Source organism: Peromyscus maniculatus, chromosome 7 (assembly GCF_049852395.1).
Source record: "Peromyscus maniculatus bairdii isolate BWxNUB_F1_BW_parent chromosome 7, HU_Pman_BW_mat_3.1, whole genome shotgun sequence".
In the NCBI taxonomy this organism is placed as follows: Eukaryota; Metazoa; Chordata; class Mammalia; order Rodentia; family Cricetidae; genus Peromyscus; species Peromyscus maniculatus.
In genome coordinates this window covers 80440431-80456686 of record NC_134858.1, presented here as the reverse complement: position 1 = coordinate 80456686, position 16256 = coordinate 80440431, and the positions used below count along the sequence as shown (strand labels likewise).

General features: G+C 39.8%; 1 protein-coding gene across 11 annotated transcripts in view; it reads left to right on the top strand.

Moving 5' to 3' along the window:
- Positions 1-13411, top strand: part of Ttk (TTK protein kinase) — a 47532-nt gene extending 34121 nt beyond the window's left edge. For all 11 annotated transcript variants that reach the window (XM_016003862.3, XM_076576751.1, XM_042281364.2 and 8 more), the window contains exons 15-22: positions 1721-1878; positions 2002-2153; positions 3353-3477; positions 5370-5450; positions 9783-9959; positions 10301-10385; positions 10906-11003; positions 12981-13411. In XM_016003862.3, coding sequence (XP_015859348.2) covers positions 1721-1878; positions 2002-2153; positions 3353-3477; positions 5370-5450; positions 9783-9959; positions 10301-10385; positions 10906-11003; positions 12981-13061 — 957 coding nt within the window. In that variant the 3' untranslated portion in view covers positions 13062-13411. The remainder of the gene's footprint in view (positions 1-1720; positions 1879-2001; positions 2154-3352; positions 3478-5369; positions 5451-9782; positions 9960-10300; positions 10386-10905; positions 11004-12980) is intronic.
- The last annotated feature ends 2845 nt before the right edge of the window (positions 13412-16256 follow it).

Genomic DNA, 16256 nt, shown 5'->3' with positions numbered 1-16256 from the left:
TTACTTTAAGTTTTGCTGTAGTTGTCCAAGCCGGCTAACAATAATGAATCTTGTTTCAGGCTATCTTATTTACATATTGCAAATAAGAAAAGCATCAGGCCGGGCGGTGGTGGCGCACGCCTTTAATCCCAGCACTTGGGAGGCAGAGGCAGGCGGATCTCTGTGAGTTCGAGGCCAGCCTGGGCTACCAAGTGAGTTCCAGGAAAGGCGCAAAGCTACATAGAGAAACCCTGTCTCGAAAAACCAAAAAAAAAAAAAAAAAAAAAAAAAAAAAAAAAAAAGAAAAGCATCAGACTTTGCGGCACTCATCTATAATCCCAGCATCTGGCAGGCTGAGGCAAGAAGATTTGCCTGGGCTACAAACATAAAATATGTGGGCTGGGCTGGGCGGTGGTGGCACATGCCTTTAATCCCAGCACTCGGGAGGCAGAGCCAGGCGGATCTCTGTGAGTTCGAGGCCAGCCTGGGCTACCAAGTGAGTTCCAGGAAAGGCGCAAAGCTATACAGAGAAACCCTGTCTCGAAAAACCAAAAAGGAAAAAAAAAATATGTGGGCTGAGGGTATGCTCTGGTAGAATATGACCTTAGCATGTGCAAGGCCCTGGGTTTAATCTCCAACATCAAAACTATAAGCAAAAACCAAAATAAATAGTGTATATTACTACATGTAGCAAGTCTTCCAAGAAATATTTTCCTTTTCATGTTCCCTTTATCAGATTTTGAGTTGGAGGTAAGAAAGTAGTTGGATAGGAGTGATATAGGAAAGAGGGGATGCCTTTTGGGAAGTAGACCAGCAGGAGGGGGACGGGGGAGAAGTAAAGGGGAAGAAGACATGGGAAATGGCACAGCGAAGCCCCTTGGAGTGTGCAGAAGAGTGAGCTCTGCTCTGGACCTGATGGGCCGCCTTCTGTGTGCAGTTTCCGCCCTTGAGCCTCCCACACATTCAGGCTCATTCATCCTGGTGTCTGTGGGGGGGTCACAGTTAAACGACACACTTTTCCCTGTCACAGTCAGGGCTGTAGGCACTGTGCCTTGGATTTAAATTCCTGAAGTCTCGAGGCACCACTGCAGCGGTGCATGGCTAGAAGCGGTACTCACACACTTGCCTCTTTCCGAGTGTTGTTTGTCCTACTGGCGTTTTTATAAATTGACTCATAAGAACATACTGCTCCTGCCAACCTAACTGAAATGTGACTTACTCTACTTTCCACAGATGAATATAATGATGACTTACAATTACTGTATTTTTAAAAATATCCTCTATCAAAGAAATGAACTTGTTGATATTAGGCACAATGTAAAAGGAAAGGAAAAAAAAAACACTGTCAAAAAAATGAATTGTCTATCATAGCCTTAGTCATCTTTATCATTTCTGAATGTCTTTGCCTCAGTGTAATTTCCCTGGCTGAGGCATCCCAAGAGTCTTGTGAATATAGCAGCAGATTTAAGTTGATTGTCTTAGATGTTGATGTGGAAAACTAGGTGTTTTTACAGTTGTTATTTGAGTGTCCATTGTCACGGGGGCTGGAAATGGGCACTTACTCCCTCTTTGCCACTGTAGTTTACTTCTACATTCCAAACAGGCCCAGAAAGCTTTCAGTTGTTCCTGTCGGTATTTCTTTCAGAATATTCTCAGGCTACAATTGTTAGTCTAAAGCTGAGAAGCACTGTGATGGTTTACAGAGGGAGAGTGCGTCCTGAACGGTTTGCTTTCCTTGCAGGTATTTCAGGTATTGAATGAAAAGAAGCAGATATATGCTATCAAATATGTGAACCTAGAAGACGCAGATAACCAAACTATTGACAGCTACCGGAATGAGATCGCTTATTTGAACAAACTACAGCAACACAGCGATAAGATCATCCGACTCTATGATTAGTATGGAGCCATTTTCATTTTAAAAAGAAAACTTTGTTTTTTGCCGTAATTCTTAGGCAAACTAAATCCTTATTGATTTAATGTAGGCAATTATTGTTTTGTTCTGTTCATTTTTAATTGCAGTGAAATCACAGAGCGGTACATCTACATGGTAATGGAATGTGGAAACATTGACCTGAATAGTTGGCTTAAAAAGAAAAAATCTGTCAATCCATGGGAACGCAAGAGCTACTGGAAAAACATGTTGGAGGCAGTACACACAATCCATCAGCATGGTTATTTTAAAATTTCTTCATATATGTAAAGTTAAAATAGTTGTTAATTGTTTCATCTTAGAAAAATACTCTTATCAGTACCAACCTTTAATAATTAATTGAAAGTTCATTTAGAAATGAAGAAACAAACCATTTCTTTTTTCTTTTCTTTTTTGTTTTTTCAAGACAGGGTTTCTCTGTGTAGTTTTGGAGCCTGTCCTGGATCTCACTTTGTAGACCAGGCTGGCCTCGAGCTCATAGAGATTCACCTGCCTCTGCCTCTCAAGTGTTGGGATTAAAGGCGTGCGCCACCACCGCCCAGCTAACAAACCCATTTCTTAAGACTGGTTACGTATAGACACAGAATACAAACTTAAATCCGCACATGTACAATGTAACTTTATCTTTCTCAATATTAACTGGTGGTTCTTACCTTCAAGTCCTTGGATTGTAGTCCATCCTAGACTGAGAATCTGGACATCCTAAAAGTAGGAGGGTGATGGTCAGCACTTCAGTCTCCAGAGAATTCTCTATTTCCTTGTGTCAGAGTTGGGTTTTTGTTCTTGCTTTTGTGTTTTACTGTTAGCCCCTGGTTTTGTGTGTGTGTGTGTGTGTGTGTGTGTGTGTGTGTGTGTGTGTGTGTGTGTGTGTGTTCGTTCTTAGTTCTTTTCAGAGCTTCTCTCTGCCCTTTACCCTGTCTTTAAAACAAACGTGTTCAATTTAATGTGTTTCCTCTGCTTCTCTTTTTACAACCTAAAAATAATTAGTGAGTTATTAGGATTCTTGAGTGGTGTGGTGATCTTACTGCCTGACAGTGATTGGTCATGTTCTCCTGGCAGTGTGCAGTGGTGTTCCATCACACACAGACAGCCAAGAAGCTAGAAACTAGAAGCTAGAAGCTTCAACTCCTCCTTACTTTAGGGCTAGGCCCTGTAACCTTGAACAAGTCACTTAAATTCAAATTATGTTAGTGTCCTCATCCTTAAAAATGAAGATAATGGTACTTACTATTTACTCAGCATTGCTGACAGGTCTCAAGTGTTCATTACAAGTGACAGATTTAGAGTGGCTCTTGGCACACCCATTTGCTAAGAAGGTATAGAATGTGTAGTAAATGAATGTTAATATGCTGACTAGTTAAAAGAATCAACTTGATGTGATTGTGAAATCTGTTCATATAATGTTTTACTTTGTCTAACGTAATGGATTTTATTTTGAAGGCATTGTTCATAGTGATCTGAAGCCTGCTAACTTTCTAATAGTTGATGGAATGCTAAAGCTAATTGATTTTGGGATTGCAAACCAAATGCAGCCAGATACGACAAGCATTGTTAAAGATTCTCAGGTAGGACACCTTTTTGCGGTTTTTGATTGTGTGTTAGTGTTTTGAACCCGGGTTTCACATAACCTTGAATGGCCTTGGCCTTGCCCTGTATCAGTGGCCAGCCTTCAATCCCTGATCTTGCTGCCTATACCTCCCAGGTGTGGGATTACAAGTGTGAACCCAACTCCTGGCTTCAGGTAGAGCTTTTAGTGGTGGCTGGTTACTAAGGTTTAGTTTCTTTTTAGTCTGTTAAGTATTTTGCCATTATTATATTTTTTTACTGTCCATGTTCTTCAAAAAATTTGAAGTCTTTTTAAAGGAATAGAAAATATTACGAAAGCATCAAAACCATTATTTAGAAAAGCAGTTCAAAATCAGACAAACATATCAAGGAATTTTGAATGATTTTCTCATAGCTGAGGCAGAGCAAAGAGGAATTGTCCTGTTTCTTTTCTTAGCGCTTGAATGGGGGGAGATTTTTAAGAGAGCCTTATTGGAAATACTGAAACATTCCCCTCAGCTACGTTAAAAAAAGAATTATTTTGTTATTTGTGGAGTGTGTGTGTGTGTGTGTTCAAGTAAAGCTTGCTGCTGTGCATGTGGAGGTCAGGATAGCTTTGGTGAAGCGGTTCTCTTTCCAGCGTTGTTCTGGGAACCAACGTCAGTTGTCAGACTTGTGCAGCAAGCTCATCTTTGGAGCCCCAATGTGTTCTTGTCGTAAGATCTGCATTAGCAAATGTAATGAAGCTTTCATAAATAAAGGAGCTCACCTGCTGTGTACCTGAATGCAGATTGCTGGTGTAGGTCTGTCAACTCTTGAAGCAAAATCAGACTTCGTTAGGAGGAATCAGCGGACAGCATGCACTTAACATAATTCTACTTGGCAGTCAGTCATTACTTTTTGTATCAAAAGTACAGTTGAGCCGGGCGGTGGTGGCGCACGCCTTTAATCCCAGCACTCGGGAGGCAGAGGCAGGCGGATCTCTGTGAGTTCGAGGCCAGCCTGGTCTCCAAAGCGAGTTCCAGGAAAGGCGCAAAGCTACACAGAGAAACCCTGTCTCGAAAAACCAAAAAAAAAAAAAAAAGTACAGTTGAACACTGATTTGTAGATAGCTTGAAGTTATCCACGGCAAGATCCTACCATTCAGGCATTCTTTGTTCTTAGAACTAAAGCAGTGTTTTTAAACTTCCTAATGCTGCGACTTTTTAATACAGTTCCTCATGTTGCGGTGACCTCCAACCATAACTTTATATTTGCTGTTATGAATTAAAATGTAGATATGTGTCGTGACCCCTGGGAAAGGACCATTCAACCTTCCAACAGGGTCGAGACCCCCAGTTTGAGAACTGAACTAAAGGATTATGTATGCTGTACCATTTCTGACTGTAGAAACTCTTACATGATGTAGCTTTACAGCTCATTTCAGTCTACACATGGGGCCAAAGAATATTGGGAGGATAAAGTTAGCTGGTTCTTTTTATTTAATTTATATTGATTTATTGGTTTGTTTATTGAAGGGGGACAAATGTTGGATGTATTTGAACATGGAAGTGAATGGTAGTTAAATCCCTCTGAGTTCAGAATTAGCCTAGACAGTTGTAAGGGCAGACTATACCAGTTCCCCAACACGTTATAGACGAAGCACAGCTTTCGGAAATGAGCCAGTTCATTCTTAGTCCGACTCATTTTGTTGGATGTTGTGATTTGATCTTACACACACACACACACACACACACACACATATATATTTTACATATATTTTTATACTGTTGGCAGTTATTTGAATTTTTCAAGTCTGTCACTTAAATCACTAGTTATCCAAGTTTCCAAGAATCAATCTGACATTTATGTATTGATAAATCTAGAAAGATGTTTTCATTGATTTCTCTGTTTTCTGTGATTTGACAAATAGGTTGGCACAGTTAATTACATGCCTCCAGAAGCAATCAGAGACATGTCTTCTTCAAGAGAGAATGGGAAAGTCAAGACCAAGGTACTGGAAATAGCTCACTCACCTGGTACCAGTGACTGCACCTTTTGTAAATTTTTGGGGGACTCACTTTCACCATTCTTTTAATTTATTTTATTTTGTTATTTTATGTGTGGAGGGTTGTTTTGCTTACATATATGTCTGTTCACCGCATGTATGCAGTGTTCTTGGAGGCCAGAGGAGGCCGTTGCATCCCCTGAGGCTGGAGTTCGAAGGTTGTGAGCTGTGGTATGGATGTTGGGATGGATCCCAGGTCCTCTGGAGGAGCTGCCTGTGCTCCTGACCACTGAGCCATCTCCAGCACCAGTTTCACCATTCTTTAGTGACTTGAGATTGTCCTTCCATGCTGTTCTTTTGTATGGTGGCTCCTCACAGTGTGCTCATGTGAAGTAGACCTAGGGAGAGAGAGCTCTGTGAAGTTTGAAGTTTTGGGGTTTTTTGTTGTTTTGGTTTTGTTTTTTGGGGGGAGGTTGTTTGTTTGTTTGTTTTGAGACAGGGTTTCTCTGTATATCCCTGGCTGTCCTGGAACTCGCTCTGTAGACCAGGCTGGTCTCTAACTCACAGAGCTCCACCTGCCTCTGCCTCCTGAATGCTGGGATTAAAGGCGTGCGCCACCACCGCCCGGCCTGAAGTTTTACGTTAAAGGCAATTTTAACAAATACCTCTGATTTAGACACCAGAAATAATTAATCCTTGATATCCTTTGGAGTCTTTTTGTTTGTTTCCTTTCTAATATTTTACATTTGTTGTTTTTGTAGTACTGGGGATTTTAGTAATCATTTATTTACTTGTGAATCTATGGTTCCAAATTAAAAAGGATATATAAAATTTCCTAGCCTACAGGTGGCAACTTTCTTTATTTCAGTGTTGGTGAGTGCCAAAAGCCTCCTTGAAAGTCCCTTATCGGAGTCTCATTCTCTGTTCAAACTACCAGGCTAATCTTTCTTTCATAGTGTCACTGTTTGTAAGTACACATACTTGGGTCCCAGCAACCTTCATGTCCATAACCCTGCTGCTACTTCAGCAGTGACAACTTACCTGGTTTCCCTTTTGTGAGATGGACTTGTGAATGATGTTTATTTTCAAGGAAAACAAAGAGTAACTGAGAAAGAAAATTTTCAGTTCAGCATCGGACTCACTGCTACATACATTTGCTTCTTCCCTAGAAAACTATGGTTTTTTTAGTAGTTATTCAAAGAACTTGCATAAAGTCTGTTGATATGTCCATGTGAGTATGGGGTGTGTGTGTGTGTGTGTGTGTACATTTATGTTCTGAGTGTGGGCACATTTGTGCCATAGCGCATATATAGATGGCACAGGGCAACTTTGGTTGTCCATTCTTACCACCTAGCTTGGACATAGTCTTTTTGTTGTTGTGTGCCGATGTATACAGCAAGCTAGCTGACCCCCAGGGTTGCCTTGCCTTCTGGGATCTCAGCTCAGGTCCTCACACTTGTGTGGCAAGTGCCTTCCCACTGAGCCGTCTTCCCAGCCCAGGCTGCATAAAACCTTGCTGAGTGTTGTCTTCATACATAAAGCTGTTTTCATAATGGTTTGCCTTCTGGTTTCTTCTCTGATTTATATTTGCTGCCTTTTGATTAAGTTTTCTTTAGACTTCCCATGGTTTTGTTGAATTTAAAAAACTGATTATTAGCCCGGTGGTGGTGGCGCAGGAAGGTGGATCTCTGTGAGTTCGGGGCCAGCCTGGTCTACAGAGTGAGATCCAAGACAGGCTCCAAAACTACATGGATAAACCCTGTCTTGAAAAAAACAAAAACAAAACTGATACTAATTTTATTCACAACCTCTATTTCACTTGGCTTTCCGGTTTGTGTTTTTGTCTTTGTTAGTTGTTTGATTATTTGTGCTTTTGTGTACTCTTGTTTTTTGTTGTTCGTTTGTTTGTTTTGCTTTGATTTGATTTTTTTGCTTGAATGTAGGGTCTAACTTTGAAACTTTGACTGGCCTTGAACTTGAGGCCAAGTCTCCATTGGCTTCCTGGAGTGATAGGATCTTTTTTTTTTTTTTGTTTTTCGAGACAGGGTTTCTCTGTGTAGCTTTGCGCCTTTCCTGGAACTCACTTGGTAGCCCAGGCTGGCCTCGAACTCACAAAGATCCGCCTGCCTCTGCCTCCCGAGTGCTGGGATTAAAGGCGTGCGCCACCACCGCCCGGCTGAGTGATAGGATCTTATGGGATGGGTATTACATTACTTGAGTTACCACCGACAGTACCCAGCTAAATCTTTTCACTTTTGGGGGGGCGCTAGTAGTTCAGGGTCCTTAACCTAGGGACTTTGTGTTTGCCTCTTGAACTGTCTCTCCCTGTGTGCCCTGGTTATTTTCTCCTGTCTTTTTTGTTGTTGTTGTTGTTGTTGTTTTGTTTTTTTTGTTTCGTTTTTCCAGACAGGGTTTCTCTGTGTAGTTTTGTGCCTTTCCTGGAACTCGCTTTGTAGACCAGGCTGGCCTCCAACTGACAGAGATCTGCCTAACTCTGCCTCCCAAGTGCTGGGCGCGTGCCGCCACCACCCGGCTCTCCTATCTTCTTAATTTAAATCATAATTGATTTAAATTTAGTGTCTGTACTTGGATTAACACTACAAATTTAGCTGGGTGTGGTGGTGCAAGCCTGTAATCCACCACTGGAAAGCCACAGCTAGAAGATCATGAGTTTAACAACAGTGTGGGTTATGTAACATGACCTTTCTTTTAAAAAGATAGAAATTTACTGAGTTTTAATTTGACTATTATTTACATGTTTTATTATAGTATTTTAAATGCCTATTAATTTCTAAGGTTTGTAATTTCAGTTAAAATTGTCTTTTACTTTAAGGTTTTGAATTATACCTAGAGGTTATAATTCTCAGTGATTTAATATGCAGTGGTAAATCCCCCTCCTCACCCTCCCTTCTCCTCCCCATTCTCAGTTTTTGAGACATAGTCTCCTTGTATTGTCCAGAGTAGCCTTGAGTTCTCAAATCACTTACATTAGCCTTCTAAATGCTGGGATTACAGATGTATGCCACCACACCTGGCTTAGTTTTCAATATACAGTAACATCTTAAAAATTCATCCTTGGGGCTAGAGAGAAGGCTCAGTGGTCAAGAGCAAGTTCTGCTCTTGCAAAGGACCCAAGTTCAGTTCCCAGCATCCATGTTGGGCAGCTTACAACTGCATGTAACTCCAGCTCCAGGGGATCCAATGCCCTCTTCTGGCTTCTGTGGACAACCATACACACATGGCGCACGCACACACATAATTTTCATTTTTTAAGTTTATCCTTTTTCTTGGTTGGTAATACTGTTTATCATGGTTTAAAAAATAGCTTTCTCTTCTGTGTGTGGTGTTTTGCTCTTGTTTCCTAATATTAAATTGTAGTTTCTACTTTACTTTTACTTCTTTAAAAAAAACAAAAAAAAAAAAAACTGGTTTTGAATGTCTGTTTCTTCCTCCCCACCCCCCAGCCTTCACCAACTTTCTCTATCATTTGGTTTATATGTATTCTTTGTGGAAAGTATATGTCTGTGTTTGTTTTTCATTCTCCGTTTTCCTGCTGCCATGATTATTCCTGATGTGACTGAACACCATGAACATTTGATAGCATTGGGCTGGGGAGAAGGAATGGTCCTCGTTAGTGCTTATTCAGAAACCTCCTGGGCTGCAGAGGTGGCTCCACAGTTCAGAGCACTTGCTGCTCTGCAGAGGACCTGGGCTCTGTTCCCAGAACTCAGGTCCACACATACACATAAAGTAAAATAAATAAACAAACCTGCAAAGGAAAAGAAACTCTTCTCCATGATTGACTATGTTCAATTTATTTAATACCCATAACAGTTCACCTTATTTTATTTTTGCTGTTGGGGATTAGACTTAGAGTTTTGTGCGTGCCAGGTGAGTGGTCTGCCCTGACTCTGTCCAGCCTGCTTCAGTGGTTTAATACTCTAGAGATTAGGGTTGTACAATTTAAATGACCTTTGAAGAACATAAATATGTTGTGAGTTCAGATGCAAATGTATTACAACCTAATCATTCTGGGACAAACAAGTAAATTCAAGTTTATGGGTATGTTATTTTTTAGTGTTTTTTCACAAGATGCCAAGAAATTTTTTATTTCCTTTAAAATAGTTTTGAATTTTTCAAAGTTTAAGTTAGTTCTTCTCTACAAAATGACCAAATGTAATGAAAACTAAGAAAAGATGTTTTGTTGTGTAAGCATAATCTTATACTTTGATATTCATTGCGGTTTTAAGTGTTATTATATAATCAGTATTATAGATATATAATATTATGTTGCCTTTTATATTAAAATAAAGCGACTTTTCTTCTTCTCCTACTTAGATAAGCCCCAGAAGTGATGTTTGGTCTTTGGGGTGCATTTTGTACTATATGACTTATGGGAAAACACCATTTCAGCATATCATTAATCAGATCTCTAAACTACATGCCATAATTGACCCTAGTCATGAAATTGAATTTCCTGATATTCCAGAAAAAGATCTTCAAGATGTGCTAAAGGTAACATTAATAGAATGTGGTTATAGAAAGATAATGTCTCATAATTCCAAGTCTGTTGAAGAGAAATAGTTGAGGTGATTGGAATTCTCAAGCTGACTTGAATCTAGTTGCTGTAGTGAAAGGAGTTCCTGACGGGAGTTGTTTTTAAAGCGCGCTTACTGGGAAAGGTGGTTTACATTAGTGAACACTTGGGAATTTCTAAAAGGTGACTCAGAAAACCTCTTACCTTTGTCTGAGTAGGATGATGTTTAGTGCAGTTTCTCTAGTATGGTGTCATCTGGAAAGCTACATGTCAGCATCATGTATGAAAACTTACTCCTTTTATTTTTCATTTTTTTTAGTGCTGTTTAGTAAGGGACCCTAAACAGAGAATATCCATCCCTGAGCTGCTCGCACATCCGTATGTTCAGATTCAACCCCATCCAGGTACTGCTCCCTTAAAGGTTACTGTTTACTAGATTACCAGTATGAATGGTGTGTTAGCTGCAGAAAACCAGACTCTAAATTGGCCACTCCCCTATACTCCGCCTTCTTCAAGGAAGTTGGTGTTTTGCCTAATAGTTAATAACATTGCCTTTTTTAACTTTGTTATTTAATTTCACATATCCTACATAGGGGATCATGATAAAAAATAATGGCCATTAGTGTACAATTTATTAAGTATAATGTATATTTTGTTGTTGTTATTTTAGGGACAGAATCTTATTATAGCCTAGACTGGCCTTGAATTCATGATCCCTTTCCCCAGCCTCCAGAATGTGGGTTTTTTGTTTGTTTGTTTGTTTGTTTTGATTTGGGGGGAGCAGGTCCAGCCTCAAACTTAGAGCAATATTCCTACCTCAGTCTCCTGAGGGCTAGAATGACAGGCATGCAGAATGCGTACTTTCTAATGAATTTATGCTGTTCTTATTAGTACCAGCATTTTGTTGATTATATTCCTTTACAGGCACCCAAATGGCTAGAGAAACCACTGATGAAATGAAATATGTTCTGGGTCAACTTGTTGGTCTGAATTCTCCTAACTCCATTTTGAAAGCTGCCAAAGTAAGTGCAATCTACATTAATTTCGGCTGTACAATGAGTTAGACACTTAAAGAAACTTATAGCCAAAAGGGAAGTTAACTGTTCACATATGTGGTAAAATACATATCTGCAATTTGGTACTTACCGAGTGGTTTTTTTTTTTTTTTTTTTTTTTTACAAGTATAGATCTTTCTGATTTGTGTTGTGATTGTTCTTAGGGTTCCAGCTGGAATAAAGAGGAATTTATCTTTTAGACTGTCTGAACATTCTTAGCACAGCTCTAGAAATCATTTCTTCTAGTCAATTTTTAAGGCAGCCTTAGGAAAATAACAGTATTTATCATGTGCCATAGCTTCTGTAGCAATTGGCACATTCCCTGAAGGACATCTCATGCTTGCCAGCTTCCTGGGTCTTTCTCTCTCCAAGGTGGTGATGAGGTTTGATTTTTTTTGTTTGTTTTGTTTTGAGACAGTGTTTCACTATGCAGCCTCCCTAGCCTGGACCTTAGGGTATAGACAAGGCTAGCCTTGAACTCACACCTGCCTGTCTCTGGAGTACTGGGAGTAAAACTGTGGGACACCACACTCAGATCCATGGTGATGTTTGGATCTCACTGTCGTCAATACTTCATAATTTCTAGTATCTATGATTGCTCATCAACTAGATTAGTTACGAAGCAATTACAAATTAGATATGTGAATCATAATCGCATAAAATTATGGAAACTTGAACTGACAACCCTGTTCTCTGGATCAGGGTCAAGTCAGCCTATATTGCTGATGTGCAGTTGCCATTTTAGAGTGAATTTGTTATATATTCTCTATATTACGTATATTCGTGGAATCTCGGACTTCTTACTAGATGCTGATGGCTAAATCAGTAGCCTTGGGGTGTTTAAAAGGCATTTATTTATTTGTTTGTTTGTTTAGGTTTTTCGAGACAGGGTTTCTCTGTGTAGCTTTGATGCCTGTTTAAGTTGAACAAAAGGCATTTATTTATTTGTTTGTTTGTTTTGGTTTTTCGAGACAGGGTTTCTCTGTGTAGTTTCGGTGCCTGTCCTGGATCTCGCTCTGTAGACCAGGCTGGCCTCAAACTCACAGAGATCTGCCTGGCTCTGCCTCCTGAGTGCCGGGGTTAAAGGCGTGTGCCACCACCGCTGGACTCAAAAGGACTTTATATACATTGCTTTTTATTTCATGTCTCCATATTTTAAGTTCGCACCAGTATTATTCAAAATGTCCTTTTAAATAAAATTAAGGTGAATTAATTAATCACCCATCACTGAGATTTTATGTTACTTCATGGCAAATATATATCACCTTCATAAGTCAGATGTTGACTTAGCCTTCAGTCTTGTTTTTTTCTGAATACATAACTTTTAATAATTCAGTTTTTCCTTGTATCCATGGTTCCATATCTAGAGTCAACTGCAAATAAAAAACATTCTGAAAAATAATTTATGTGTACTGGACATATTTTATAAAAATATGTTATTCTATAAAAATACATTAAAACACTTATATTTACATTGTATTAGTTACTCTAGCTATGAATTGAAATACTCAGAAAGATGTGTGTACATACTACAAATAGTATGCACATTTTGTAAGGGACTGGAGCTCCTTGTCAGGTAGGAATGCTCTTAACCAGCCCTTCAAAGGTACACTAAGGGACAAGGGAACCCAATTAGACTTATTTACATAGTAATTTTAATGTCTTCGTTCATCAGTGTAACTAGCTTCTGAGATTACTGTTTCCTAATGAATAGTTGATGTGCAGGGATTTATGAGTAAGTTATTTAAGGAAAAGTAAGGGGCTCGCAGGGGTCTTACAGGTCTGTGTGTATGCTGATTGTGCTATACTATAATTCTCTCATGGAAAGGTTGAACTACATTTCTTTATATTCTTTTTATATTCTTTATATGCATCATAATTTCTACTAATCTAATAATACATTGAGCTAAAATGTTGAAAAACAGATTTGTGTTTTTATTTTAGACTCTATATGAGCGCTATAATTGTGAAAGTCAAGATTCTTCCTCATCTAAGACTTTTGACAAAAAGGGAGAAAGAAAGTGATACACAGTTACTCACAAACCAAAACACTAACTCTGTCGTCTGCTGTATGGAATCTCCGTGGAAACTACCTTAAGAAACAACCTTGCCTGAGTTTCATCAGTGAAAAAAAACGTCAGTACATTATCCTCAAAAGAAAACTGTAAAGTTAACCACTAATGGCACTGTATATATTAAATTATAGAGTTGTGCTTTGTTTTATGCTTTTCTGTAAATCTAATCTGTCCAGTAACATTTCACGCTTGGAGCAGTGGGGGGACACTGGAATGTTGAAGATCTCTGTAAATAAGAGGATGTCTTATTCTGAAGACCTAATGTAAATAAAGCTTATCAGCATGAGAGTCACCACAGTCCCCAAGTTGCACGATTGTTTTTTCTTCAAATGTGGTTTTGGCATGGTAGCAAAATTCTTAGAAGAACTGGATTAAGAATAGATCAAAATAAATAAACTATAACAATTAAATTTCCAAAGGGTTTAAGATTGTAAATAGTCCCAAATGGTGGTGGTGGCGGCGGCGGCGGCGGTGGCGCACGCCATTAATCCCAGCACTCAGAAGGCAAAGGCAAGCGGATCTCTGTGAATTCAAGGCCAGCCTAGTCTACAGGGTTAGTTCTAGGACAGCCAGGGATACAAAAGAAATGGTGTTGCCAAAAAGAAAAAAGAAAAAGGAAAAAAAAACCCACCACCACCAAAAAAGACTGTAGATGGTTTTTCTAATTGTCTATGGCCCTGATACCATCTAGAGCATTCAGTCTGCATGTGTTTTTTTGTTTTTTTGTTTTTTTTCAGTTCTGCCTTTGACTTTTCATAGTACATATGGGTTTTGGTGTCCAGAGTCTTGTCCTGGAGTCTGTGGTGTAAGCAAGTATAGTTATAGTTGCATGCCATTATTGAGTACTTTTTGGTAATGATTGTAGATGTGGCTTCAGTGTGTGAGCCTGTCTTTCCTTCTCTTGTTCCCCGCCCCTCCCCCCATCTTGAGGATCAAACCCAAAGCCTTGTAAGAATCACACCATATATGCAACTATTTCCAAACCAGAATTCTGAATGCTTCCCTCAGATACTTCCAAATATAGATACTCAGTTTTGCCTTGCATTAACACAGTATTAGTTTCTAAAATAATAGTATATTTTAAAAAGTAGCCTTCCTAGCCGGGCGGTGGTGGCGCACGCCTTTAATCCCAGCACTCGGGAGGCAGAGGCAGGCGGATCTTTGTGAGTTCGAGGCCAGCCTGGGCTACCAAGTGAGTTCCAGGAGAGGCGCAAAGCTACACAGAGAAACCCTGTCTCGAAAAACCAAAAAAAAAAAAAAAAAAAAGTAGCCTTCCTTTTTAAAGAGCAGTTTTAGGTCCACAAGAAAAATTAGCTGAAAATATAGAACTCCTGTGTATCCTTTGCCCTCTTCTCTCACAGGCTGCCTGCCATCTCTGTTGGCATTACCATCATCAAAATCCCCAAGCACAGTCAATACTTTGTTACAATCCATGACTCCAAGTCCAGAGTGTACGTAAGGTACATTCTGTGGATTTGGACTTGTAATAAATCAGAACTGGCCAATTTTACTCTGCATTTTGATTTTGAGATGTCTATGTGAACATTCAAGGGGAGTTGTCAAATAGTTAATTGAATATGTAAATCTGGACCTCAAAAAAGTTGTCTAAATTGTCTACAGACCTGGAATTATCCACAAGTATATGGTCTTTACAATCATGAGGGGATGAGCCCAAAGGAATGCTTATCGATGGAGATCCCTCTTCCATTAAGCAGAGACCTTCTGAGGAATGTGGACCAAGATTAGCATTAACTTTGTTCTAAGTATCTGACCCAACTTTTGGTAGATGCTTCATTTCAGGACTGCTGATGGGAAATGAAAGACCAAAACCTCAAGAAAAAAATTAAACAGCTAACCTACATAGTCCACAACAGTGCATTCTCATACTCTTCCTTGTTTTGACCTGGTCACAGGTCCCATTCAGCTAGTAGACTTAATGGGGGGGGGGGGGGGCGTGGCGGCCCACAGAGTGGGGCAGAGTTCAGAGCATTCAAATGCTTTTCACCTGGGAGAAGTCTAGTCAATGCAGTTAGAATTCGTACTATGCTGAGCCCAAGACTCTACTCATGCTGAGGGGACATGAAGCCACTTTGCTTTGTGCTTTTAGAATTATCAAACAAGAAGTCTGGCTCCAGCTTTGGACTTATACAGGAAAGTGGTTGCCTCATAGATACAAGGATTTTTTCCATCATATGAATTCACTTTTTGTATATGATTTGTAGACTTAAGACCAGGACCCAGGAGAGGGTATAGTCCATTATCCTGATTTCTTTAATTAAGGCTATCAAGTTCCCACATCACTGGCGATTAGCTCAACCCACAAGCTTGCCAGAGAATGCCTAAACCTAAGTCCTTTCCAGAGTACTTCCACCTGGCTACACTCTATAATCAGCAAGGAAATGGCATTCAGTAAGCCCCAAAGTAGGTTCAGAAGAAAGAAATTAACATTCAGAACACTCTATTAAAAAATATCTCTTTGTTCATCCCAGGTAAGTAAAGAACATTAAACTGACAAGACATTTTTTGTTGTGGGATATTTGTACACTGTGTGAAGGTGTATTGCTGTGATTGGTGTAATTAAAAAAAAAAAAAAAACTGAATGGTCAATAGCTATGCAGGAAATTAAGTGGGATTTCCAGGGACCAAGAGGACTCTGGGAAGAAGAAGAAGGCAGAGTCACCAGCCAATACGGAGAGGAAACAGGAGGTGCAAGGTGGAAGAGAGGTAATGCTGTGTGATAGAACATAGGTTAACATAAATGGGTTAATTTAAGTCATAAGAGCTAGTTGGGAGGGGGCTGGAAAGATGGCCCAATGGTTAAGAGCACTGGCTGCTCTTCCAGAGGACCCGGGTTCAATTCCCAGCACCCACATGGCAGCTCACAACTGTAATTCCAGTTCCAAGGGATCTGACACCCTCACACCAATGCACATAAAGTTTAAAGAAAAATATTCTAAAAAAAAAAAAGCTAGTTAGGAACAAGCCTAAGCTATAGACCAACCTTTCATAATAAGTGTGTGTGTGTGGGGGGGGCAAACAGGTTGACCACACAGCTGCCATGACAGGCTTAGAGGCCCAGACACAGCTTCTGTGACAGGCTTACTGGCACCCAACACCCCATCCAGGAAAAGCCATAAGCTGACAC